The sequence below is a fragment of the Pezoporus occidentalis genome, unplaced genomic scaffold (assembly GCF_034315485.1).
Source record: "Pezoporus occidentalis ecotype Australia unplaced genomic scaffold, CSIRO_AGI_Poc_V1 ctg178, whole genome shotgun sequence".
Lineage (NCBI taxonomy): Eukaryota > Metazoa > Chordata > Aves > Psittaciformes > Psittacidae > Pezoporus > Pezoporus occidentalis.
The window spans coordinates 744,160-766,921 of NW_026913618.1; the positions used below are offsets into that span (position 1 = coordinate 744,160).

Genomic DNA, 22,762 nt, shown 5'->3' on the forward strand with positions numbered 1-22,762 from the left:
CAGCGCAGGGCGGGCCGCGGGGGGGGCCGCGCCGACGGGAAACCGGCACCGCCCGCGGATGGGGCCGGGCCGGGCCGGGAGGGGCGGGGGGAGCCGGCGCCGGGAGCGGGCACCGGGAGCGCAGCCCCGCGGGCAGGGAGCGGGACCGGGCGGGAAGGACCCGGGGGCGGGGACCCGCAGCGGCACCGCGCGGGGGGGGAGCCCACAGCGGGGTGATGGGATTGGGACAGGGACCCCCACACCGAGGTGATGGGACTGGGACAGGGACCCCCGCAGCGGGGTGATGGGACTGGGACAGGGACCCCCGCAGCGGGGTGATGGGACCGGGACAGGGACCCCCGCAGCGGGGTGGTGGGACCGGGACAGGGACCCCCGCAGCGGGGTGATGGGACCGGGACAGGGACCCCCGCAGCGGGGTGATGGGACCGGGACAGGGACCCCCGCAGCGGGGTGATGGGACCGGGACAGGGACCCCCGCAGCGGGGTGATGGGACCGGGACAGGGACCCCCGCAGCGGGGTGATGGGACCGGGACAGGGACCCCCGCAGCGGGGTGATGGGACCGGGACAGGGACCCCCGCAGCGGGGTGATGGGACTGGGACAGGGACCCCCGCAGCGGGGTGATGGGACCGGGACCGGCACCGGGCGGGAGACCCCAGCCGCGATGCTGGGACCGGGGCCGGGCAGAAACCCTACCGCGGGGGGGCTGAGACCGGCCTTGCCCAGGGGACTGGAATCCCCACCCCCGGCGTGCCGGTCGGTACCCGCCCCTGCTCCCCCAGCACGGGGCATCTCGGCTCCCAGCACCCCCCACCGGCACTGGAGCTGCTGCCCCGGTGCCGGGCGCTGAGCCCCGGCTGACAGCAGCGCCACAGCCCCGTGCACCGCAGACAGGGGGAGGCCAGCCCGAGGGGCCTCCCCGCCCCAGCGCCGGGTCAGAGCAGGACCAGCCGATGCACCGGGGAGGACACATCACAGCCCGGCATCGTTTGCCACCGGTTAACCCCCTCACCAGTTAAACCCACCACCAGTTAAACCCTTCACTCTCTCCCGCGCCTCTCTGCTGCCTCCTCCTCTATCTCAAACATTTCTGCGTCTTATGACTCATGCGACCTTTCAAATAAGCCCTATAATATACTCACCTCTTAAATTAATAGTCTTTTAAGGGCTACGGGTGAGACAGGCAAGCTGTGATTTACCTGATAGCGTGCACTTGCACAGTGCTCATTTGTATGCACTCGCATGTAAATCCTAGTTATTTACTCCCAAAATACAAACAGAAAATTATGGAGGTTACAAAAAACTCGGGTACTGAGAAATTAAGCAGCATGACAATTAAGTAGCCTCCTCAACCTTAAATCACTGCATGCACTCATCAGGCAGGGAGTGCTGACTGCATCCTCCCGCAGCACTCTGCCACATGCAAGGATGGGGGATTCGGGGGCTGTGGTCAGAAGCATCCACCCAAGCAGCATCACAGGGATTTTTCCTGTGTGTTTTTTTGAGGAGGGGTTACAGTTGTTCAGATCCTGAACAACCGGTGGCTGGTGTTGGCAGTGGCACAACACAGTCACTGATGACACCTTGTCTGGGTACCGGTATGAGCTCCATGCATGGCTGCACCAGGATGCTGCTCCTGGGGGATCCAGTGGGTCCCACCGTGGGTCCCACCGCTCGGGGCAGGGCGCAGGGAGAGTCTGCAATGCCTCAACCGTGGCATTCCCATTCCTGCTCCCTCATCCCACAGCCCCCTCTGCTCCCACCGCTGTCACCCAGCCCCGGCAGCGCGTGGGGCAGAGCCTGACACCGGCCCCCGTCCTGCGCGGTGCCAGGCAGCAAAGATATCTCACACCTACAGCGAAGGGGCTGCAAACTGCATCCCGGGTGGGGGATTTTGCAGCCTTAATTGTGTTATTTTAACACAGCGTGTGTAGGTGTGTGCACAGTGCACATGTACCGTTTCCTAGGCTTTTAACAAGGCGAGCTCCAACAGAACCAAAGTCCACATGGGAGCATGTTGGCCCTTGTAGGGGCTGGTGGTGGGGGCACCCCTCACGGAGCCCTGCACACCTCTCACTACTTGTTGCATGGAGTAGGCAGTCCCAGGAGCAGCCACGCGTGGGGACACGCAGGGGGCTCACTCAGATCTGCAGCCAACAGGAATTTGGGGTCCTCACCATCCCGCTCTGCAGCTCAGGCTCCAGAGGGCTCTGTGCTCCCTCCTGAACTCCTCCAGCTCCTGCCCAGTCACCCTTTGCTGTTCACCACCTTACCCGTCATCCTCATCCTCCTGCTCGCAGACCCTCTGGAATTGGGCAAGGTAGAAATGAACACCAAAACCCAGCCCATGCAGCAAAGGTTGTACAACTTGTGCGAGGCTGAAAAGCTGTCCTTGCAGGCAAGACCATCCTGAACCAAAATCTGGGGGGCTTCGTCCTTCCACATGCAGGGATGAAAGCTCTGCTGCATTTAAATTGGCAAAGTGACAGAAAGTAAGTAGTCAGAAATAATCCCTAGCTGGATTAGGTTTTTCCTTGAAGGAAGAGAGCCTGTGCTACAAGGCGAGTTTAGGTTATTAGCAATGCAGCGAGATGCTGAGCTCCAGCCTTGCCTAGTCTTCATTTCCCTGCTCCCGGGGGGCTGCAGGGGGATAAGGACTCCGGAGCCTTCGGCACACGTGTTCATCCTTCCCAAGGGATTATTTATATCTGCACGTGCTCTGGGAGTGCCGGTTGCGATCTCCTGGCTCTAACGGGATCCAGCGGTGGGGCTGGTGTGTCCTCGGGTGCTGTGCTACCACGTTCAGGAGGTTCTCTGCATGCGGCACAAGTGAGCATTGCCCAATGTGCCACCAGCCCCAACGCACGTGGCACGAGCTCCTGTGGCTCCCTACCGGCCCTGCAGCTCCGGGAGGGACTCCCAACAGCGCAGTAGCAATAAGAATAGCAGGGGAGAGAAGCAGAAATCCTTCCCTATGGATTTCTCTTTGCTCTGGGAAGATGTGGAGGGGGTGCAGGAGCGGCCATGGACAGGGCATCACCCTCCCAGAGAACCAGGACCTTTGCCCACACAGCAGTTCCCCATCCCAGCAGCCCTGCTGGAAACATCCTCATCTCCATCGCAAGGTGCAGGATGGAAGCTGAGGAATCCTTTCTCCGAGGTCATGCAAAGAGCAGCCTCTACACAGAGCACATCTGCATGGGATGGGTGGGAAAGGACAAGATCACCAAAGGGTCTCTATGAGGCAGTGGTACCGCAGAAGTAATAAGAGAACAAATAGCAGCAGATTAAAGACGTTCTATAGCCCGAGTCCGGCCGGGCTGGGCTGAGCCTCCGCAAAGGGTTTGCTGCTGCTCCAGCCCACCACAATTTAATTGATTTGATTTAAATTCTTTGAAGCAGCAGCGGATACCGAATAATGAGGCAAACAGGATTGTAATGCAAATGAAAGAGATGAAAGATGGCTTCAGGGAGACGGCTCTTGAAGGTCAGAGCCTAACGCAAAGCTGCTTCTGGTCACTCATTCACACATTAATGAGGCTGTGTTCCTCCCGATGCCTTTGATGGATGGAGGGACGGCTCCGAGGCAATCGCTCTGCTGGTGCCTGGCCTTTCTTCTCTCATCCCCTCGCAGCCGTAGGGAGGATTTTACCTGGCACTTTGGGGGTACTTGGGTTGCTGCTGCCTGCGGTACAGGGGGGAAGCAAACCGCTCAACCGGGTTTTTCCAGCTACTCCAATGGAGCCTCCAAACTTCAGCATTAATTAACTTCCCTATCAGAAGCTGAGTCATTTGTCACAATGCTTTTGTCATTAGCTCCCGTAATTACGGAAAGTGTCACAAAACCAAAGGTTTCATTTATACCAGCCAGGAGAACCGATGCTCAGCAGCATTCCCAGCATCCTGGGCATGGGCACGTAGTGAGTCGGGGGAAGGGGATCGACCAGGCACCGTGAAACCTTCCCGATGGATTGTGGATCCTGCAGTGCCGGCAGCAGGGGCTGTTCTCAGGTAGGAAGAGGGACAGAGCAGGACGAGGGATGCTGGGGATACACTGGCCAAGCCCTGCAGTTCCTTTCCATCCCACATCAATCGGGATGGGCCCCAGTGACCATCATCCTCACCAGGCAGGACAGACAAGGACATCTTGCTTAAGGCTCAGCTGAAGTACCCAAAGGGAGAAGGAAAGACCCTTCCTCACGTGCTCACCAGCTTCCACATGGGCATGCCCTCACAAAGCAGGGATCCTGGATGGAGAAGTGCAGCTCCTCTGCCCCAGGATGTGCCTGCACTCAGCACCCCCATGAGGGACAGGTAGTGGGAAGCAGTGCTTACGGAAGGTGGGAAGAGCACCTGCATTGTGTTAACTAACTCAATTAGCAGTAACAACTTACACCTTCCCTCCTCCTCCCCACGGGTCTGTATGTATCCTTAAGGTAGCCACAGGTCTCCAGCCCCACGTTCAGGCAGGTTCCACTCACCAACACCCTCCAGCTGCACCAATATGCATCTTTCTAACAGAAAAGCTGCAGCATCTCAGTGTTTGGGGGCTCAGTGGGGCCCCCTCTGGGTGACCATACAGATGCCAGAACCAGCACCTAAGGGCAGGGGACCCCCTGGCATACCCAGCCCTTTGGATATCCCCCCCCCCAGCACTGGAATCCAGCAGGAAAAGGAAGTGAAGCCATCAGGGGTTCTTTAAAATTAGATATTTTATTTTGTTCTTCATACATGCAGCAAATAGAATAAAGAGTATATGCCCATCTAAAAGGAGGTCTTTAGGAGAATCTGTTGACGACACACAGCAGGTAGTCTAGGATGTAGAAAAGTCATCAAATACTTGCAGGTGAAATCAAGTTCACGAACACAAACTGTTCAACAATAAACATTTCCTTTTTTTTTGTAGGTTTTTTCCTTGTTTTAATTGCCACTTTGAACGTGATCAGAACTAAACAGCTCGGGTGACACTCCCGTGCACGGAGCAGGATGCTGTTTGCTTCTGCTGCTGTTGCAGGCTCGTGGCTCGCCCACTTGTGCAAAAGCAGAGAAGCTGCAGCACTTGTCAATGTGTTAATCCCCCCCGTCCAGATGTGAGCCCTTCCTTCTGAGCAGCTGGATCCAGGCACTCGGAGCTGAAAACCTTGTTCTGTGCTTGCATTAGAGCTCCTGGGACTCAATCACCAGAGCAGATCTACTGCCAGAGCACTCGCTCATCTTCCCGTCTTTGACACTGCCTCTGTGGGTTGGCCAAACCTGCCTTTATTAGATGGATCAATACCTCCTGCAGTGATGGCTCTCTTATGAAGCGATGCTCAGTGTCTAGCCAGGGGAGACAGCAGCAGCAGGTCCCCCATCTCTGGCATTGCCCTGGGGCTGTCCCCTGGCGCACTTGAGCTGACACTTGGTGACAGCCCTGCACAGACTCACCCTGAGCTGCAGCGTGCTGGCTCTGCAGCCGTGCTCCACTGCCATGGGCACCCGGCAGCCTCCCCACTGCTCCCCAGCTCAAGCTGGGCTGTGCTTTACACCAAGAACACGGACAAACATCCACAGGCCTCTCCCTTTTCTTTGGCAACACAGCCAAGTGAAAGAGCAGGGCATGCCCAGGGAGCACCTTGGGGTACCTGCACCCTAACATCCCCACAGGCAGGAACGGAAACCTGCTCCTGCACCAAGAAATACCTGGTGCATTTCCAAATGCCAGCACTGGGAAAAGAAGTTCTTAGCCAGTGTTAGCCGGGGGGTAAATTCAGGTGACTCCCTCTCTGCACCTCCAGGAGCCTCAGCCCTCCTGTCCCATCCATGTCTTCTTCACTCAGCACTGGTCTCCTTTGCAAAGCCCCCGGCCTGGGTGCAGGATCTGTGCAGGTTCTGCTGCCTGGAGCAGCCACTGGGCAGCAGCAAAGGGGCCAATGCAGCCCCTGTGTGTGTGTCTGACCCATCCTGCCCCATTGGGAACCACAGGAGGAACCTGAACCCCACTTACCTGCAGTGCTCAGGTGTGGTCCAGCCCAGCAGAGAGCCAGGATGTGACATCCTTCATGGGTGGGTGACTGTGTCCCGCCTCCTCTGCCCTGCCCTGGGGACATGCAGGCCTCTGGGTCTCACTCTGCCACCGCTGGGCCCTGCTCCCAGTCCCATCACAGCCGGGATGCCCAGCGTGGGACACCAGGCTTGCAGAAAACCCCATCCCCAGGCATGCAACAGGGTTCAGGTGCACCTTGTGAGCCTCCTCTGTCCCCTGGAGCCTCACCCGCTGCCTGCTCGCACTGTCCCCTTGATCCCCAGCACTGGGCTGGTGCACACAGCTGGGGGTGCACCCACAGACATCATTTTATTGGGCTTTATCCATGCACTGGAGCAGCCGGGACTCTCCTGAAGCCTCTCAGCATCTCCGATCCTCTATGAGCATCTTCCTGAAGCACTGATTTCCCCATCCAACAGCAACGATTAAATCATCAAATTACAGCAAACAGTGAGTCAACCACTGTCACTCTGCCCTTCCTTGGAAGAGCTGGTACAAATCTCAACGTCTGTGCAGGGACAGGCTTATCCCATTACACAAAGAAACAAAGTCATCTGCAAATGGACCTCGGAGTAAGAGTTTGGCAAGTCGCGAATGGCCAACGTCAGAAACACTCATTGCGTGAGTCCTGCAAACAGGCTCCAGCCTTTGCTAAGCTCTCCCTGGAGCGCAGACCTTACCCCGGAGCTGCCCGGCAGCACAACGCCTGCTCCGTGCACCAGTGCCACCCTGACACGAACACAGAGTCCTAAACAGAACAGACGGAGCCCCCCCACAGCAGCCCCTGCGCGTACCCGCGGCTCCCTTGGCACCAAGACCCTGCAGCATCCTCCTGGACCGACCCCGGGAGCGGCTCCGGAGCTGAAGGTACGGAAATGAACAACACTCACCACTGAGGGAATACTAATTCTGCAGCAACAGGTTTGATAGTTACAGCAACGGACATGCTCTGAACATCAACTGTGCTCTGCAGAGGATGGCGACGCGTCTTCTGAGCCTTGTGCTGGTGCTACAAGAGCCCTCACCACAAACCAGCCCACGTGAGGCTGCATCTGGGGCAAGAGCATCTCATAAACCCGCCCGTCAATCTGGCACAATTTGCAGTTTTAATGGGGTTTGGTTTGGTTCCTCCAGCCCAGGACAGCGCCTGAGGCCGTGGGCTCCCAGCTCACATCCCCAGCACCCACAGGGCGCTGTGCTTAGTAACAGGGCACGGACCCCAGCCACTCCCCTCAAGGAGTGATGTTGGCCTGAGCTTCTAGCAGCCTTTTTTACCTCATTGAATCATTAAAAGAAAATAATTGCAAAAGTAGAGTTTGGTGCTTATAAAAGATCTACAAACCAGATTTTCCTTTATAGGATTCCTCGTGATTCATAGAATTCCACCCCCATCTTCCCCTATAGGCATGGAGTGATGTGTATTTACATTAGAACCAGTAGTGGTTCAAATATATATATACAGGGGTGGGGTGTTCTGGGAACCAACTGAACTGGTGTGTAATAAGAGGGGGGTAACAGCCAGTACTCGAAGGATGCTCCTCGCACTCAGGGCTTACCCTCTTATGGGCAGCTCCTGCGTGTCCCTACCCTTCCTGCCCCTGCCTGCACACACAGCACAGCTCTGCCTTACAAACAGCTGCTGGAACTGCCTCTTCTGTTTCCGATTGGTTTTGAAATGATGCAGAAATTCCTGGATTTCTCAATAGCAACCCCAGGAATTTTGGCTGAAATCAGGTAACTCAAGATGCTTGTTTGAGCCTTGAGGAGAATAGCAGAGGGTGTAAAGTAGAAAAGTTACCTTTAGAAATAGCCCTCAGTGCAGCCCTTTTGTAGCAGGCGTATTTTCAGTTGGTAAATTGTAAACCGAGGATACAAATGTGTTTTGTTTTGGTAGAATATTAATACCCTTCTACAGAGCTGTTAAATCTCGACAGCGCCTGTGAAGAAAACCAGGAGAAGGATTTATGAGCGCGCTGACAGAGCGTATCAAAACTGCAAACTGCTCCAGATGTTAGAAAAAACCATCCCACCTTTCGCTTAGAAAAAGGGTTTGCTCCGATTTACAAGAACTGGCACGGAACTGGTTGGGAGCCGTAATGCCTGAGTGAAGGGAAGGCCGTATGGCGAGCGCAGGCTGGCGGGAGGCGAGGGAGGAAGACGGCTTCGGTATGTACAACGCGTTTAAAAATATATGTCTATAAGCAGACTTCTCCACACTGATCAAATGTATCCATGTCTTGAACAAAAGGCTCCTCTAAGACAAGCTCACAGTCATCGCAAGCTTCAGCACAACGGTTTAAGATATCAACCATGCTCAGCATTCAACAGAAACGATTTGTGAGTAGCTAGGGTCACTGGAATCTCAGCAGCCCGCTTCAAAGGTTACAAAGACTGTAGCAATTTGGTATATTTCTGTTTAAAAACTCTATTAGTCACCACCAACTATAGCTCCTAGAAGTATTACTGACTGTTAACTCGAACCCCAAACATCTCCAGCTAAGGGAACCAAGCTAGCAAGTGACACAGACATAGAAAGGCCTCCTAAACCAAGCGATCGGCGTGTTTCGCATGAGGGTGTGTATGTCTGCACCGCTAATCCCGGAAGACTATGTCGGTATGTACAAGGCGGGCTGGAGCTGGGGACTGCGAGGAGAGGGCGGGCGGGCGGCCGCGCCGCGACTACACGTTAATGACAAACTCGGGGTTGGTGTAGGAGAATCCAGCAAACTCGTTCTGGTCCAAGTTCATGATGAAGAGTTTGTCCGTGGGCGTGAGCTCCACCGGCTGCCGGGTGAACTCTTTGTCGAAGTTGGAAGTGTCGCGTTTGTCCTTCTGTTGAGCGGAAAGCACAGAGTTAAACGCAGCAAAGGGGCGAGCGCGAGCGAGCAGAGAGTGAGGGAGCACCCGAGGGAGCTGCGCTGGCCCCGGCTTCACCCCGGTACCCAGCATCTCCACACCAGCTCCTCCAGCTGTCGCCGATGAGGAACTCGCACCCAGCCTGGCAGGGCAGCCCCTGTACACCAGGAGCAAGCCCACAGCGCAGGCAAGAAGAGAGGAACAGCAGTCGAACATGCTTGAAACACATAACCAGGAAGGAAAGGGAGGTGATGAGAGCACGGCGCTCCTCGCCCGAGCATCCCTCTGCTCCTGAGTGCTGCGGGAGAGAGCAACAGAGCAGGTCCTCAGCATGCAAAAGCACCACTGCAAACAGATCCACACTGCACGGGGGGAAGGAGCCTGGAGGAAGCAACATGCCTTGAAATGGAAGCAAACGTTCAATAAGGCTTCAGTGTTGGCACAAAATGATCAGCTGCGGGAGCTCCTTCTGCTTAAGCTGGATTGTTAAAAATTATGCTATGATATGGTATTAAGCAGCACAGTGATTTATTGATTTGGGATGTGATTTGCTCCAGGGTTCTCTGTAGAAAATACACAGTAGCTTAAAACCACAAAGAACCAACGTTCCACAGATGCAACCTTTCATCATTGTGATTTCAGAACAGCAACTTTGCAGCTACATCCAAGCTAATAAATAAATAATAAAACAAAGAGTTATCATCTCGATTAGTGCTGGTAACCTGCTACTGGCACTGCAGAGCCCATCCTGTGGGAACACTTGTGCCGTTGTTATAAACGTGTGTGTATCTGAGATTACCCAATTCAGGGACGTTCTGCCTGCGGGGGGGTTACGGTGCCTTGGCTGAATGGGGAACTGCAGCGCTGAAGATGCAATATAAGGACCCAGGATCCTTCATCATAAAGGGAGGCAGTGGAGGGACACCCCCCTCCCCTGCAGCGCACAGGCAGGGAACGTGCTCTGCTTCATCCCATTACCAAAGCAAGCACGGACAAAAGAGCTTTCCCATCTTTTCTGCTGTATCTATGTGTGGAAGCTGAAAGGCGATGGGAGCACAGGAGGTGCCGTTCCCTGGTGGGACACTGGCAGGGTGCTGCTACAAACGTGGTGCCTGGCAGGAACCTGAGGAAAGGCTTTTTGGGTTTTCTCTGTTTCAGATTTGCCTTTGCAGGGCAGCCCATCACACTCACACCGCCATTGGTGTGGCCCACACATGTGGGCCAGGGCAGGGACCAGCAGGAGCTGGCTATGCCTTGCTCCTGCTCCCTCCACCGCAGCCACCCCCTGCTGCTCTGCACTGACCAGGCACCCGGTGGGTGATGTGTCCTGTCCAGGTGCCAGTGGTGGACCGAGACCTCTCCAAAGCCGCACGGAGACTCCAGTTGCTGCAGAAGGCATCCCATCGGGACAGCTTCAGCCTTGTGGGGGCAAGAGCAGAGAGCAAAGAGAGCCAAGAGTGGCTGAGAGGAGGCAAGGTGGGGAGGAAAACAGGGCTGGAGCTCAAGCAGCAGAGAGAGAAAAGCCAGAAGAGCCAGGACCTGGCTGTGCCACCAGGTCCCAGCCTGTTCCGATCCTGGAGCTGGGTTTTTGCCTTTGCTTTCAGCAAGTGACTCCTGGGAGCCATCAGAGTCCCTGCAGGGCTCCTCTCCCAGCACAGAGAAGGAAGAAGATGCAGATTTGGGGGCACAGAACAGTACTGGAGAAGAGCAGATGGGGTGAAGGAGTGAGCTCAGGTGCAGAGCTCTGCCAGGCAAAGGGTGAGGCAGCTGAAGTACAAGTGTAAGCCCACCTGAATGGAAGCAGCACCCCTGAGGATGAGAGGGGCCGGTGGGTTGTGGAGCCATGGGAGAGCAGAGGCACTGCCCTTCACTGCCAAGAGCCTGTTTCGAAGCTGTTCCACATGGAATCTCTTGCACCCCACTTGTGTAGATGGAAGGAGCTCACTGTGGCACCAGGCTCCTATCCCATTGCTGGAGGGATGCTGAGCTGAGCAAGCAGTTCCTGAAGGCCACATCCACCTGAACCAACACTGACAGAGCCAGGAGCTCCTCCTGAGCAGGAATGTTGTGGGATGCTGCAAAGAGGAATTAAACATCCACGTTTGCCACTGCAGTCCCAGCCCTTTGGAGTGGCCTCTGCTGGTGGCACTGGGCAGGACGAGTGCCCAGCCTGGAGCCCCTGGATGCCCAAAAGCTGCTGCTGCTTTGGCAAAGGCTGGGGTGTGCTGGGAGGGGGCTCAGGGCTGCCCATCTCCTCCTGCACTGCTGCAGGGCTCACAGGACAGCGCAGCACTGGGAGGGCCCAGCTGCAAGCCTCCAGAGTGGGGTTTGCTGGGTTCTTACCTTGAGTTTTGCCTGAAATTGGTGGCAATTTGGCCTCTGCCAAAGATGACAAATATCCTGGGAGCTGGTGGGGAACGGCTGCATGGATCTGGTAGACAGAGAGGTGAAGGCAGGGGAAGTTCAAGGCTGAAAGTACCTCCAGCATGGGGCTAATTGACTCTGGGAGGTGACGAGGAGCAGGGGATGGATGGTGCTGCAGATGGCGTGCCCAGCTCCCCACGCCCAGGGCAGCGCGCCTGCATCCTGCATCCCAGGGGATCGGAATCCTCCCTGATCACCGCTGCTGCATCCAAGCCTCTTCCCCATGCCAGAGCTCCAGGGCTGTATGGTGAAGGAGGCTGAGGAGCAGCTCTTGCTGTGCTGGTGCTTGGTGCTGCTGCTTGGTGCCTTTCAGAACGATCCCCCAGAGCTCAGAGCCGCAGCCATTCAGCAGAAGCAGATTTCCAAAGCCGGGAGGGGAACCCAGACGTGCTCCGAAGGGAGGTGAACGGGAACCTTCAATTCCTCGTTAGCTCAAACTGCCAATTGCTTTTAACAGCAGATCCTAATCCTGTTAAGAGCAATTGCTCACGGCCCCGCGATTGCTCTTAACAGCTGGGAGAGCACAGCGGGGCTGTGAGTCAGCGACATGCACTGCAGTGAGTGAAGCGCATCCCACAGTGGTCTCTGATCAAGGCATTTAGAAAGATCTCCAAGGGGCAGAGCTCTGCAACACCGCAAGGGAGGGGGGTTCCCACACCCCAAAAGCATCCTTCCTCCAAGGGATGGCGGAGAGAAGCTCCTTTGCCTGCCCATGATGGAGCAGGATGAGCTGGTGCAGAGGACAAGCAGGCATTTAGTGCCTGCTTGGAAGATGCTTCCAGTACATCACACCTCGGTTTGGGGATGCTGCAGAGGATGAAGGGGCTGTGGCTCTGTGTTGTGATGTGGACTGCTGTCTGCGCTGCTCTGGGTCGTGCATCCCCAAGCATCCATGGCACAACCCAACTCTCAGTGCTCCTGGCATCCCTGAGCTCAGCACTGTAGAAACTCGTTATGGCCAAACATGTGCAGGTTTCTGTGATGTTATTTCTCACTTTTTATTTTATAATCAGTATTTTGGGGGGGGGAAGTAAAATTGGCACATTACAACTTGAAGCAGATCGATACAGTGACAGCCCACGAACATCTGCAGAGGAGTATAAAGGGAAGCTGCATAATTGTTATTGTTTCAGGAGAAATTCACCCTTCCTGGAACGTTTTCCTCAATGCCAGAAACAAAACCTGGGTCTAGATTGAAAAACCAGATTTAAATACCTAGAGGCATTTTTTAGAAGAGCATTAGTTGGACCCAAATCCTTTACAAGCTTCAGATCAGAACCCACAATACTGTTCACAGTTAAATAGCATCCCATTTGTGCTAATACCTTTTTTGACACCTTTAAAGCGCAGGTAACAAACTCAATCCGTTGCTTTGGCATTTGGAAAAAGGGAAAGGTTTCACTCTGAGGACCAAAGTTGTGTGGGATTTATCAGGGTGACCATGGATTCAAAGCATCGCAACAGCCCTTTCAAACATCCCGGTTACCACTGGAGGTACCCCAGTACCAAACATCCCGGTACCACATGGATCTAAACCATGCTACTTAGAACCTGCACAACCAGGAGAAATCTTTGCAAGCAGCAGATCTGGCTTCCCTAATCCTTTATCCCGCGCTGCAAAGACCTGGGACAGAGAACCACTTGCCCAAGGCTGTGTGTGTATAAGGCGATGGTGGCACGGGGTGCTGCAAACAGCAGGACAGAGCTACCAAAGAAGCCAGATTTGGCTTCAGCTCTCCAGAGGAGCTGCTTAGAGCCAGGGGCTCAGTGGCAGCGCCTGCGCTGCACATTCACACTGTGAAGGGGTCATTAAAAACACTCACTGGCCACTAAGTCAGCTAAATAATGAGTTTTTGTGGTTATATTAGAAAAAGGGAAGAGCAGGAATCAAGACAGGCACTGAAGAGATTTCTCCTTGTTGTCACAGCTTACCCCTCTCCGCTCCACCTCCATCCGCCAGGGAACCATTTCCATCTTCTCCGAATGATATGCCATAAAAGCACAACTGCAGCGTGCATCACTCACCCTGCAATCACCCCCCAAATCGCCCTTCAGGCTTTGAAATATGGTCACGCGAGGAGTAGCACTAAAGAAAAAAACCCACGAGTTCAAGTTTTGCAATGGAAAACGTCACACCAGCAGCTGGGGCTGGATGAGAGGGATGCGGGGATGAGATCTACGCCGCTACTTAGCTCTTAGCTTCGGGCTTAAAAAACTCAGAGTTAAGAAAGGTAAATCCTTCGAATTCTGACTGGTCAATGTTCCTGATGACTTCCTGGTCGGGAGGGGTGAGCACGGGTGGATGGCGAGTGAAAAACCGGTCGAAGTTCTCAGCATTGCGTCCGCACTATGAGAAGGGAAGAAAAGAAGGAACGGTGGGTGGAGAAAGCAGCACATGGCATGGGGCTGCAGCACCCCGCAGCCTCGCCGCCCGCGCCTCCCTGCAGCACTGCCGGGAAGGAGAAGGCACAAACCACTTGAATACAGTATGGAGAATGTTAAAAGTTGCATCTATCCATGGTATTCCATGCTCTGCCTTGTGAGGTTTGCGTAGTGTTGGGATGCATAAGAACTTGCCCTGGGCAGAAAACCAAAGAGCATTCACTCCTCTTTGGGAGCTTTCACATGGATAAGATAAATACTTTAAGGCTGGAAATTGCCTTTGGGTTTACAGAAGCCACATCCAAGCCCAAAGGCAAGGACTGAAGGCTGTGACCATGCCCTTGTGCTGCTCCGTATACATGTCTTGAGCTGCCCTGTGATGCCACAACGCCACCAGCTCCTGGAATGCGGCAGGTTGTATTGCAGTGGCCAAGGCCCAGCGCTGCAGGAGTGTCAGACACAAGGTCTGGCCCATGCATGAGTGATAAGGGAGAGCAGGAAGGAAAAAAGGATTTATTTTCCCTTTAAAGCTCCCAAAATGAAACTCCCCATTGAAGGCCAGGAGACATTCTGCATGGAGTTCTACACTGATCTAAAGCCACGTTGTGAAAACTCTGCCTCCTTTTAGTACTCTATTAACGTACAGGCATCACTCCATCCTGAATGGAGAAAGGGGGAGGGTGGGAATTTGTCTTACATAAATCCCCAACGTGTCCTGTCTAATATTTATAGCCAGCACAGAATGACTTTTCTTTCCGAGCTGCAGAAATAAAACTGTCAGCTAGAAGATAGCCTTTCTATTTTATCAGTTTCCAGCTTGATTTCAAGCAGAGACAAAAGGCATAATATAATTTTTCCATTGATCCCGAGATGCAATCAAAGATCACAAGAAGCCAAGGATGGATGCTCTGCAGCTGCGATGGAGCCCTTGCTCCAGCGTCAAGGAGAAGCAGTGGGCTGAAGATACCCTCCATTTCCCAGGTTTTTGGCCCAAGCCAGAATCCCACAAGCCTCATAGGCATCTCTGCCTTCCTGGGTTAGAAACCTGGCTCCTTGCTACCTGAGGGAGGATCAGGGCTTGCAGACACCTCTGGCAAGAGATGCATCATGTTTAGGGGAATTTGGGTGCAGCATGAACCTGGAGCCTCACCAAGAGCCCCTTTGCACTGCTCAGGGGGAATGATGGTGCATTTGTTGGCAAGTGTCTGTTATTGATCCCGTATCCCTGCTCAGGATGCTCCAGCACATTGATCCTTGCTCCAGACAACAGCTGGGAGCATTCACTGAGGGGGCTTTCTGATGTAGGACCCTGGCTTTCACCTCTCCTATGAACAAAGCCGAGTTTCTTCCCCATACACTGGAAATATTGGCTGAATAATCAGAGGGGAACCTCAGAGACTCAAAGTCTTTATGGGACCCTGAGGCTACCGGGGTAAATCCTGATTACGAGAGGAGATGTTTAACCTGAGCACATCCGACCGCCTCCCCACAGCATCCTCCTGCCCACTGCTGGCCTCCTCAATCCTTAAACCTCATCTAATTAGGGAATTACTTAGGCAAACACTCAAACTCGCCTCGTAGAGGCCGAAACTAAGGCTACGGAAAGGCTCACGCAGGGGGAGCAGCGTTTTGACACATCCAGGTCTATAAATGGCATTCCAGTATTAATTAATGCAAAGCAGTTAGAGCAAAGTTAATTTATGCAATTAAAAATTATTAGATTAAAAGCCATTTTTTTTTAAGCCCCTGTCCTGTTGTGACTAATCCTGCGCGCTGCCATGTGATTTCAATGCTTCAAAATGAGGAGACTTTGCAAATCACCACGCTTTATGGAAAGTAAAGGAGTAATTAGATACCAAAACCAATAATTATCTCGGTGAGAGACAGGGAAAGCAGGCAAGTGTAAACACGCTCCCGGGGGAACCGCAGCCCCACGAAAGGGATTGTTATGCACAAGCCAAAGCGCGGAGCAGCCAAGCACGGCCCCATGTCAAACCCGTCGTGTTTCTGCACGCCAAAGACAGCCCAGCCCCTGATCTGTCTCGTTACCGTCTCTGTGATAAAGGTTAATCAAGCACAAAGCAGGAAGCAACACATGAGCTCTTGGGAACTCATTTTCAGCTCCGTACGTAACACCCCAGCCAGGCACAGGGCTGAAGGGGCTGTTTTCCTCTTGCTCTCTGCACAGGGCTGGAGCAGGGGGGAGGCTTCTGTGAGCAGATGCTGAGCCCATGTTTGTCTCGTGGAATGACAAGGCCAGGTTGGACACAGGGGCTTGGAGCAAGCTGCTCCAGTGGAAGGGGTCCCTGCCCGTGGCAGGGGTTGGAGGTGGAGGAGCTTTAAGGTCCCTTCCAACCCCAACCAGGCTGGGATCCTATGACAACACCTTTATAGAAGCTAACTGAAAGAAAAAGATTAAAGCCAAGCGCAAACCCCTCTGCAGCAGGGCTCAACCCCTGTGTGAACGCTGCTCAGGAGCAGTGAGCAGCGTCCTTCCTCTCACCCACCCAATACATAGCGAAGGTGCCCAAGCCTGGATTTCCATCCCTGTGCCGCTCTGATCTGCGCTCACAGCTGGTGCGAAAGGAGCAGCGTTTTCCAGCACAGATGCACTGCTGCTGAAATATCAGCTATCAGGAGGTACCTGAGTTGTCTCAATCCTACTTAAATCCCACGGCAGCTGCGCCTACCCTTCTGCTAATCTCCCTGTCCTATCAAAGGGTGATTTCTCCTCAGTGCCAACCAGCAGGTGAGAAGTGATGGGCGGCAGCTTCCCACCCCCCTTCCAAGGTCCAGTGTCAAAAGGGTTTTAAAGAAATAAGACATTTAAAGCAGGACAAAATTTGCACAGTTTAAACCATAAAAGCAGTAAGAAAGCACTGTAGGTAGAATCCAACAGTTGTTAACCCCAAAACACCGAACAACAGCATTGTGCCACATCCCCAGGCAAACAGCACCGGGAATCCGCTCAGGAGGAAAGGGCAGGGTGGAAAGGATGTGCAGCAGCAGCTCCATTAGCAAAGGAAAACAGGTGGGAAACAGCAGGAGCTGTGGATTTCAGCAGAAATGGGCTCTTGTAGAACAAGACCCCAAAGCCCCGGTGCCTGCCCAGCCTTGCCAATGGGCTCCAGTGCGGAGCAGCATCCCTGCCATGTGCGTCAGCATCCTCTGGACAAAGGTCATACCTACCCCTCAGCCAGCAAATCAGCGTGTACAAACAGCCCCAAATACCCTTGCACTATCAAAGCTAATGCCTTTCCTACATGGTGTAATGGCTTGAAGATTCTATTCCTTCCAAGGGAAAGCAGCAGCGATGCAGAGCCCTGTGATAACCATCACCAGCTGCCTACCAGCAATTGGATCTCCACATTCCTGAGACAAGGAAATTGGGACGTTATTGTCTTGGCTGATGCAGAGGGCAGCCTGAGACTGCACCACACTGAAGCAGCTCTCAGCCATGGAAGTGAAATGCTCTGAGGACAGTGCCCCATAGAGCTTCCTGCAAAGGTATCGCTGTAGGAGTCAGCATAAAGAGTTGCCTAAAAAGTAACATTTGTATAATTAAAAATGTAACATTTTTATAAATATTTGTCTAAAAAATAACATTTTTATAAATATTTGTCTAAAAAGTAACACTTGTAGAAATATTTGTCTAAAAAGTAACACTTGTAGAAATATTTGTCTAAAAAGTAACACTTGTAGAAATATTTGTCTAAAAAATAACATTCGCACATATAATTGAATAGAAACTTGATAAAAATATTTGTCTGAAACTAAAAGGCAGCCCCAGGGCAAGGAGCAGACCTCCTGCTGCCCCATCCATGCTGCACACCAGGAGGAAGAGGAGGCTCCTGCCAGGCCCAGCTAATGGCTTATTCCTCTTTGATCAGCCAAGCAAGGAGCTGTAGAAGGGAAAAGGCTGCTGCAGCAGAGAGTATTTAGAGGGAGGAGAGCTGAAAGAGCCGAGCACCCTGCATCAAATGGGCTCCCACTCCATGTTTTCCTTGTTTATCCAAGCACTGAAGGGGTCCCTTCAAAAGAACAGGTTTACATAAAGCCAAGGAAAAGCAGATGCATCCAGGCTGTTAAGGGCAGTGGGGCAGGCTCAATTAAATGCAGGGAGCATCTCTGGACTCCGAGTCATGATCCACTATGACGGATTAAGAGAGCATGCCATCACAGGATCACAGACTGGTTTGGGTTGGAAGGGACCTTAAAGTCCCTCTAGTTCCAAGCCCTTGGTCACTGGGCATCAACACCAGTGTGTATCAGCCACGTCAATCAGATTTAACTTCAGATTCACAGTTTGCTGTAAAACACCAGTGCCCAACTAGGACACAGCAGCAGTAGGCATGCAGGAGGTGGACACACATGAATGTGTCTGTGCCTTAAGGACCTGAACCACTGTGGAGACTCAGACTTAGCTGTGACCTTACCCTGGCAATGCAGCATGAACCCTGTGTGCAGGCAATAACACCCACTCTTCAGCTCCTGCTGCACCCCTGCACCGGCACTGCAGGATCGCTGCAATGATGGCCTGACCCAGGAGCACTCAAGTAATCTGTCTTTTTGTCTCTTTTGGCCAACAGCTTTCACATTACTCATGTCTCTGCCTCAGTTTTGCTGCTGGCAGCTCATCTCGCCCCACAGAGTGCACGCACAGCATCTATGGCTAGAACAGCCCATCCCAAAAGAGGGCATCCAGATCCTCACTGCAGAGCTCCTCCACCCGCGAGCCCTGCTCCAGCCTTCCACTGCTTAACCTTGGAGAGAAACTGAGAGTGAAATCCAGCTCTGTTCCAAGTCAGACAGGATGGTGCTGAGCTGTAGCGCTTGGAATAAAGTTTAGATTAAAGAGACCTGTTCAGATGGAGAAGAAAGGAGGGAAAGAAAGCAACAGAAAGACCGACCCCCGGGGTAACAGACTGACAGCACGGCAATGGAATTACATCCATGAGCTGAACGTGAGGAGCTTCTATCCCTGCAAGCCAGAGCGAGACAAAGCATCTGAGCGTTACCCTTTCACAGCCAGGGTCTGGCACGTGCCAAATCTGAGGAGACACGGTGCTCTGAGCAGAGAAACGCGACCGCCGCGCCGCACCTCTGCAGATGTGCACCCACCAGCACGAGCGGGAGATGCTGCGTAGGAGGGAACCGGCACGGAGGAGAGGATGGGAGAACCGCGCTTCCCGCGGGCACACTTACAGCCTTTGGCTTGAAGGGAGGCTGGATCTCCTTCCGCTCCAGCTTGTCCCAGTCGATGTAGCGGAAGAACGCGTGCTCCTTGATGTCCCGCTCCCCTTCTGGGCCGCATCCCAGGCGCTTGGCAGGGTGCTTGGTCATCAGCTTGGGGAGAGGAAGAGAAGGAACAGTCACAGCGTGTCCAACTGCAGTGATGCTCCTGGCAGCCGCTGCCCCAGGACACCCCTCACCAGGGCCTGCACCCCAAGAGGGGCTCCCATCTCCTCTGCCTGAGGTTGCTGCTCGAGGCAGAGGACAGAGGGAGAAGCTGGAGCTCCAGGCACAGGGATGGCTGACATCGGCTTGTGAACCAGACTAAGCAGGTTGCACATGAGCGCGGGATGGGATGAGCACATCCCCTGCTCCTCTGGGAATGAAACTGGTTCACTAAGAGATAACTCCCTGCAGTCACAGCAGCCTGCTGCTGGAGGAAAAAGCCCAACAGTCCATTAGTGTTGCTTATCATCTAAACTTCTCCTCTCCACTGGCTCAATAAGAGAAGTGAAACGGGCCATGGGAATTAAGGGCAGCCTTACAATATTAATATCCTGGGGGCATTGTTTGAGCTGTGTCCAGAGATCAGATGGAGACTCCAGTGAATCACAAGACATCGATAAGCACAGAGAATATGAGCTGTACACTCGCTACAAGAGGGCTGCTTTATTAAAAGCAGGGCAGTTAAAACTGAGCCCAGAGCTGGGCAGAGGTTGACTCTGGATCCCGGGGCCCAGCTTCTGTTGGATCTGCCCCCCAAAGGAAAGGGTTTCATAAGCAAGTGTTTTGTGATGAACAGAAACGTCAGCCCAAGCACTGGGCAGCCCACTGGGCCCCAGGGGTGAACAAACCCCAGACACATCACCCCTGCCATCCATGGGTGCACAAACCAAACCTGCTCAGGGAAGCTCATCTTTGAAAGTAATGCTATGGCAGGGAGCTGAAACCAAGGAAAACCCTGCCAACCCCCCCCCAATAACACAAAAACATCCTTTAAAGAAAAAAAACTCAGCAAATGTGAAGCAAGAGCAGAGCTGCTCACCATGGCGCTAGCAAATAGCCCTGCAGCCACGGCGAGGCAACCTGCAGCTCCAAGACCGATGGAGCGAGGCTTCCCTGAGCCAGCAGCACTCCCTGGGAATCCCATCTGCACACAGCAAGGGCTCACCAGGCTTCCCAAGCTGGACAAGTGATTTTCCAGATGGCAAGACCTGCCTCTCCGCAGGGCAGGGATGTGACTGGCATCAGCACCAGCCTGCAGAGCGCATCCTGTGCGAGGAGCCACGCTGGAGCTGCGCTGGTGGGCTGCAGGTGAGGGCAGGGGGGCAGCAAAAAAAAGCAAAGCGAGATGTTTTTCTAACCCCTGTTTTATGCTTTTGGGGTAAATAATACAGTTTCCCTTGGTACTGCAGCAGGCAGCCCTGCATAAAGAAAACCATCAACAACTCCCAGTGTAAGAAGCCTGGTAAGGTGGAAGACGTTCTGTGTCCTGGTCTCCTGAAAGAGCAGCAGGGACAAGCAGGATGGGCTCGATCTGGCCACTGTCCCCTGCCAGGAGAGGGGAGTGGTGCCACCAGCAAGCAGGGAGCTCAGCACTGCCAAGGCAGCACAGCAAGGCAGCTTTCACATCACCTTGCACATGGGCAGGTACCTGCTGGCTCCTGGCCCCACTGAACCTCACTGTCCCTCGGCTCTCTCTACATCCCCTTCACGCTGACTTAGGTTCAGCTAAGCAAGAGCATCTTTGCGTCTCCTCAGTGAGCTCTAAACAGCATCCTGCCCATTCAATCAGGTCCCCCTTAGCAGTGAGAAAGCATCCTATGACTCAATAAGGTTTTACTAGGTTGAATGGTGCTTGGGGCAACCTGCTCTAGTGGAAGATGCCCCTCCTATGGCAGCGGGGTGGAACTGGATGAGCTTTAAGGTCCTTTCCAACACAAAGCAGGCTGTGATTCTAGGATAAAACAATTTTTTTGACAACAATGTGAGAGTCTGGAACATGCTAATAACCTGATACAGCGATATGGGTGTCACATCAAACAGAATCATAGACTCATTTACTTTGGAAAGGACCTTTAAGATCATTGAGTCCAGCCATTAACCCAGCACTGTCAAGGCCACCACTAACCCATGTCCCCAAGCACTTCCAGGGTGACTCCAGCACTGCCCTGGGCAGCCTGTTCCAGTGCTTGACAGCCCTCTCATTGAAGATGTTTTTCCTAATATCCCACCCAAATAGCTTTGTTTGCAGCAAACACGTAAAGAAATCCATCTGTGAGTCTTTGCTGTGAAGTGCTGCTCCTCAACACACCAACACCTCTAGCTTCAACTGCCACATCACAGTATTTCTATAGATACCTCCAGAAATTACGTTTTCTTGTTTTCCTATTGTGCTTTTATGCATGTGAGCATGAAGGTACCATCTGTTATTGATATATAGGACCCCATAAACATGCAGATTGATTCTCCTGGCTTACGTAGGATCATCATTTAGCTTTGTTTGTATTAGACAGGAACAGGTTGATTTAATCCCCATGCTAACACAGTGAAAACCCTTCAGACTTCTGCAGATAAGGATGCTTCAGATCAAATCACACCTGATGTTTGCAGCTCAGATACAAGGGAAGTCCAAGTCTGGATTCAACTGCTTTGCTAAACCCCAGCTTTAGCTGGGGTTCTTCCTATCTGGAAGGCACATGGATGCTGCTTGCTCATTGAACAGCACCAAGAGGAACAAAAGTGATGCAGGTGATCTTTGCCCATGTTTGTGAGACCACACAGCTCATGGACAGCGGCTCCACTGGGACCTTCCCATCAGGACACCACCAGCCCCTTCACCTGGGCATGCTACCACAGCAGTACCGCCTGATCCCATCTCAGCCCCAGCCAGGAGTGGATCCCAATGCTCCCACCTTCCAGCTGCCCTTCTCCTACCCACAGCCACTGAGACATGGGCCCATGCGAGAGATGCACTGCTGGAAACACCACTCAAGGTACATGGGATCTTCACTGCACAAAACCTGCCATTGAATGCCTTTGGTAACAGGCATAGATTAAAAACGGAGCTCCTATTCGCAGACAACCTGCTCCCCTGGAATGGGCAGTCAGACCCCTCCACAGGGGATGGAAAACACCTGATGGCCTGTGCCAGTGCCCTGGAACGGGAGCCTGGCTCCCAATAGGCAAAGCAGAGCCCAAGAGAGCAGCGCTGAGCTACCTGCGCCACGGAAGAGCAGCTCCAACATCAGCCTTCAGACAAACCTGAGCTGACAGCAGAGGAGGGAGATGCTCCCTTTGATCTGGTAATTGCTGCTGACTGCGAGTCAAGGAGCTGCGTCCCGGTTAACTCTCCATTTGCTTCCCAGCCAACGATCTCTGATGAGTGCTTGTTCCTTGGCTCCGGCAACACAAGGCTTTCAGAATCAAACAGTTCCCATCCCTGCGCTGTACAGCAGTAAGAGCTGACTGGCACTGGTGCATGGAGCGAAACCGTGTGGGAACACCACCACTGTTTCAGAGAGCAGTGAAATACCAAACCCTTCACGTGCAGGAGTCGAGGCTTCTCCAATTGATTGTCCTCTGGACTGGTACCGGCCTGGGTTTGTGCCCCCTTGCAAGACCCACCACATACAAGACAGGCAGCCTCAGTGCCTCTGCAGTTCAGAGACCTGTGTCACTGTATTCCAGGGGGAACACACAACCCGTTGGTTCCCATCTCACTGACAGCTCTCAAACACTGCACTCGTTTCTAATTGAACTTCCTGGTGTAGCAGCTTGGTGGTGACGAGGAATGTCACGAGTTTGGGTGCCCTTCCTGAGAGAGCAGTCGTACAGAGGGAA

The 22,762-nt window shown here is 53.5% G+C and overlaps 2 protein-coding genes across 3 annotated transcripts in view; both read right to left on the reverse strand.

Annotated features, from left to right (window-relative positions):
- Window positions 1-22,762, reverse strand: part of LOC134161691 (E3 ubiquitin-protein ligase RBBP6-like) — a 150,199-nt gene that overhangs the window by 66,049 nt on the left and 61,388 nt on the right. The window lies entirely within an intron of this gene.
- PRKCB (protein kinase C beta) overlaps window positions 4,695-22,762 on the reverse strand; it is a 104,745-nt gene continuing 86,677 nt past the window's right edge. Inside the window, exons 16-17 of one of the 2 annotated variants that reach the window (XM_062614762.1) lie at window positions 18,893-19,033; window positions 4,695-8,857 (exon numbers count right to left, since the gene is read on the reverse strand). In XM_062614762.1, coding sequence (XP_062470746.1) covers window positions 8,705-8,857; window positions 18,893-19,033 — 294 coding nt within the window. In that variant the 3' untranslated portion in view covers window positions 4,695-8,704. Of the gene's footprint in view, window positions 8,858-13,139; window positions 13,653-18,892; window positions 19,034-22,762 lie in introns of those variants that run through there. The other variant, XM_062614761.1, reaches the window with a different exon arrangement.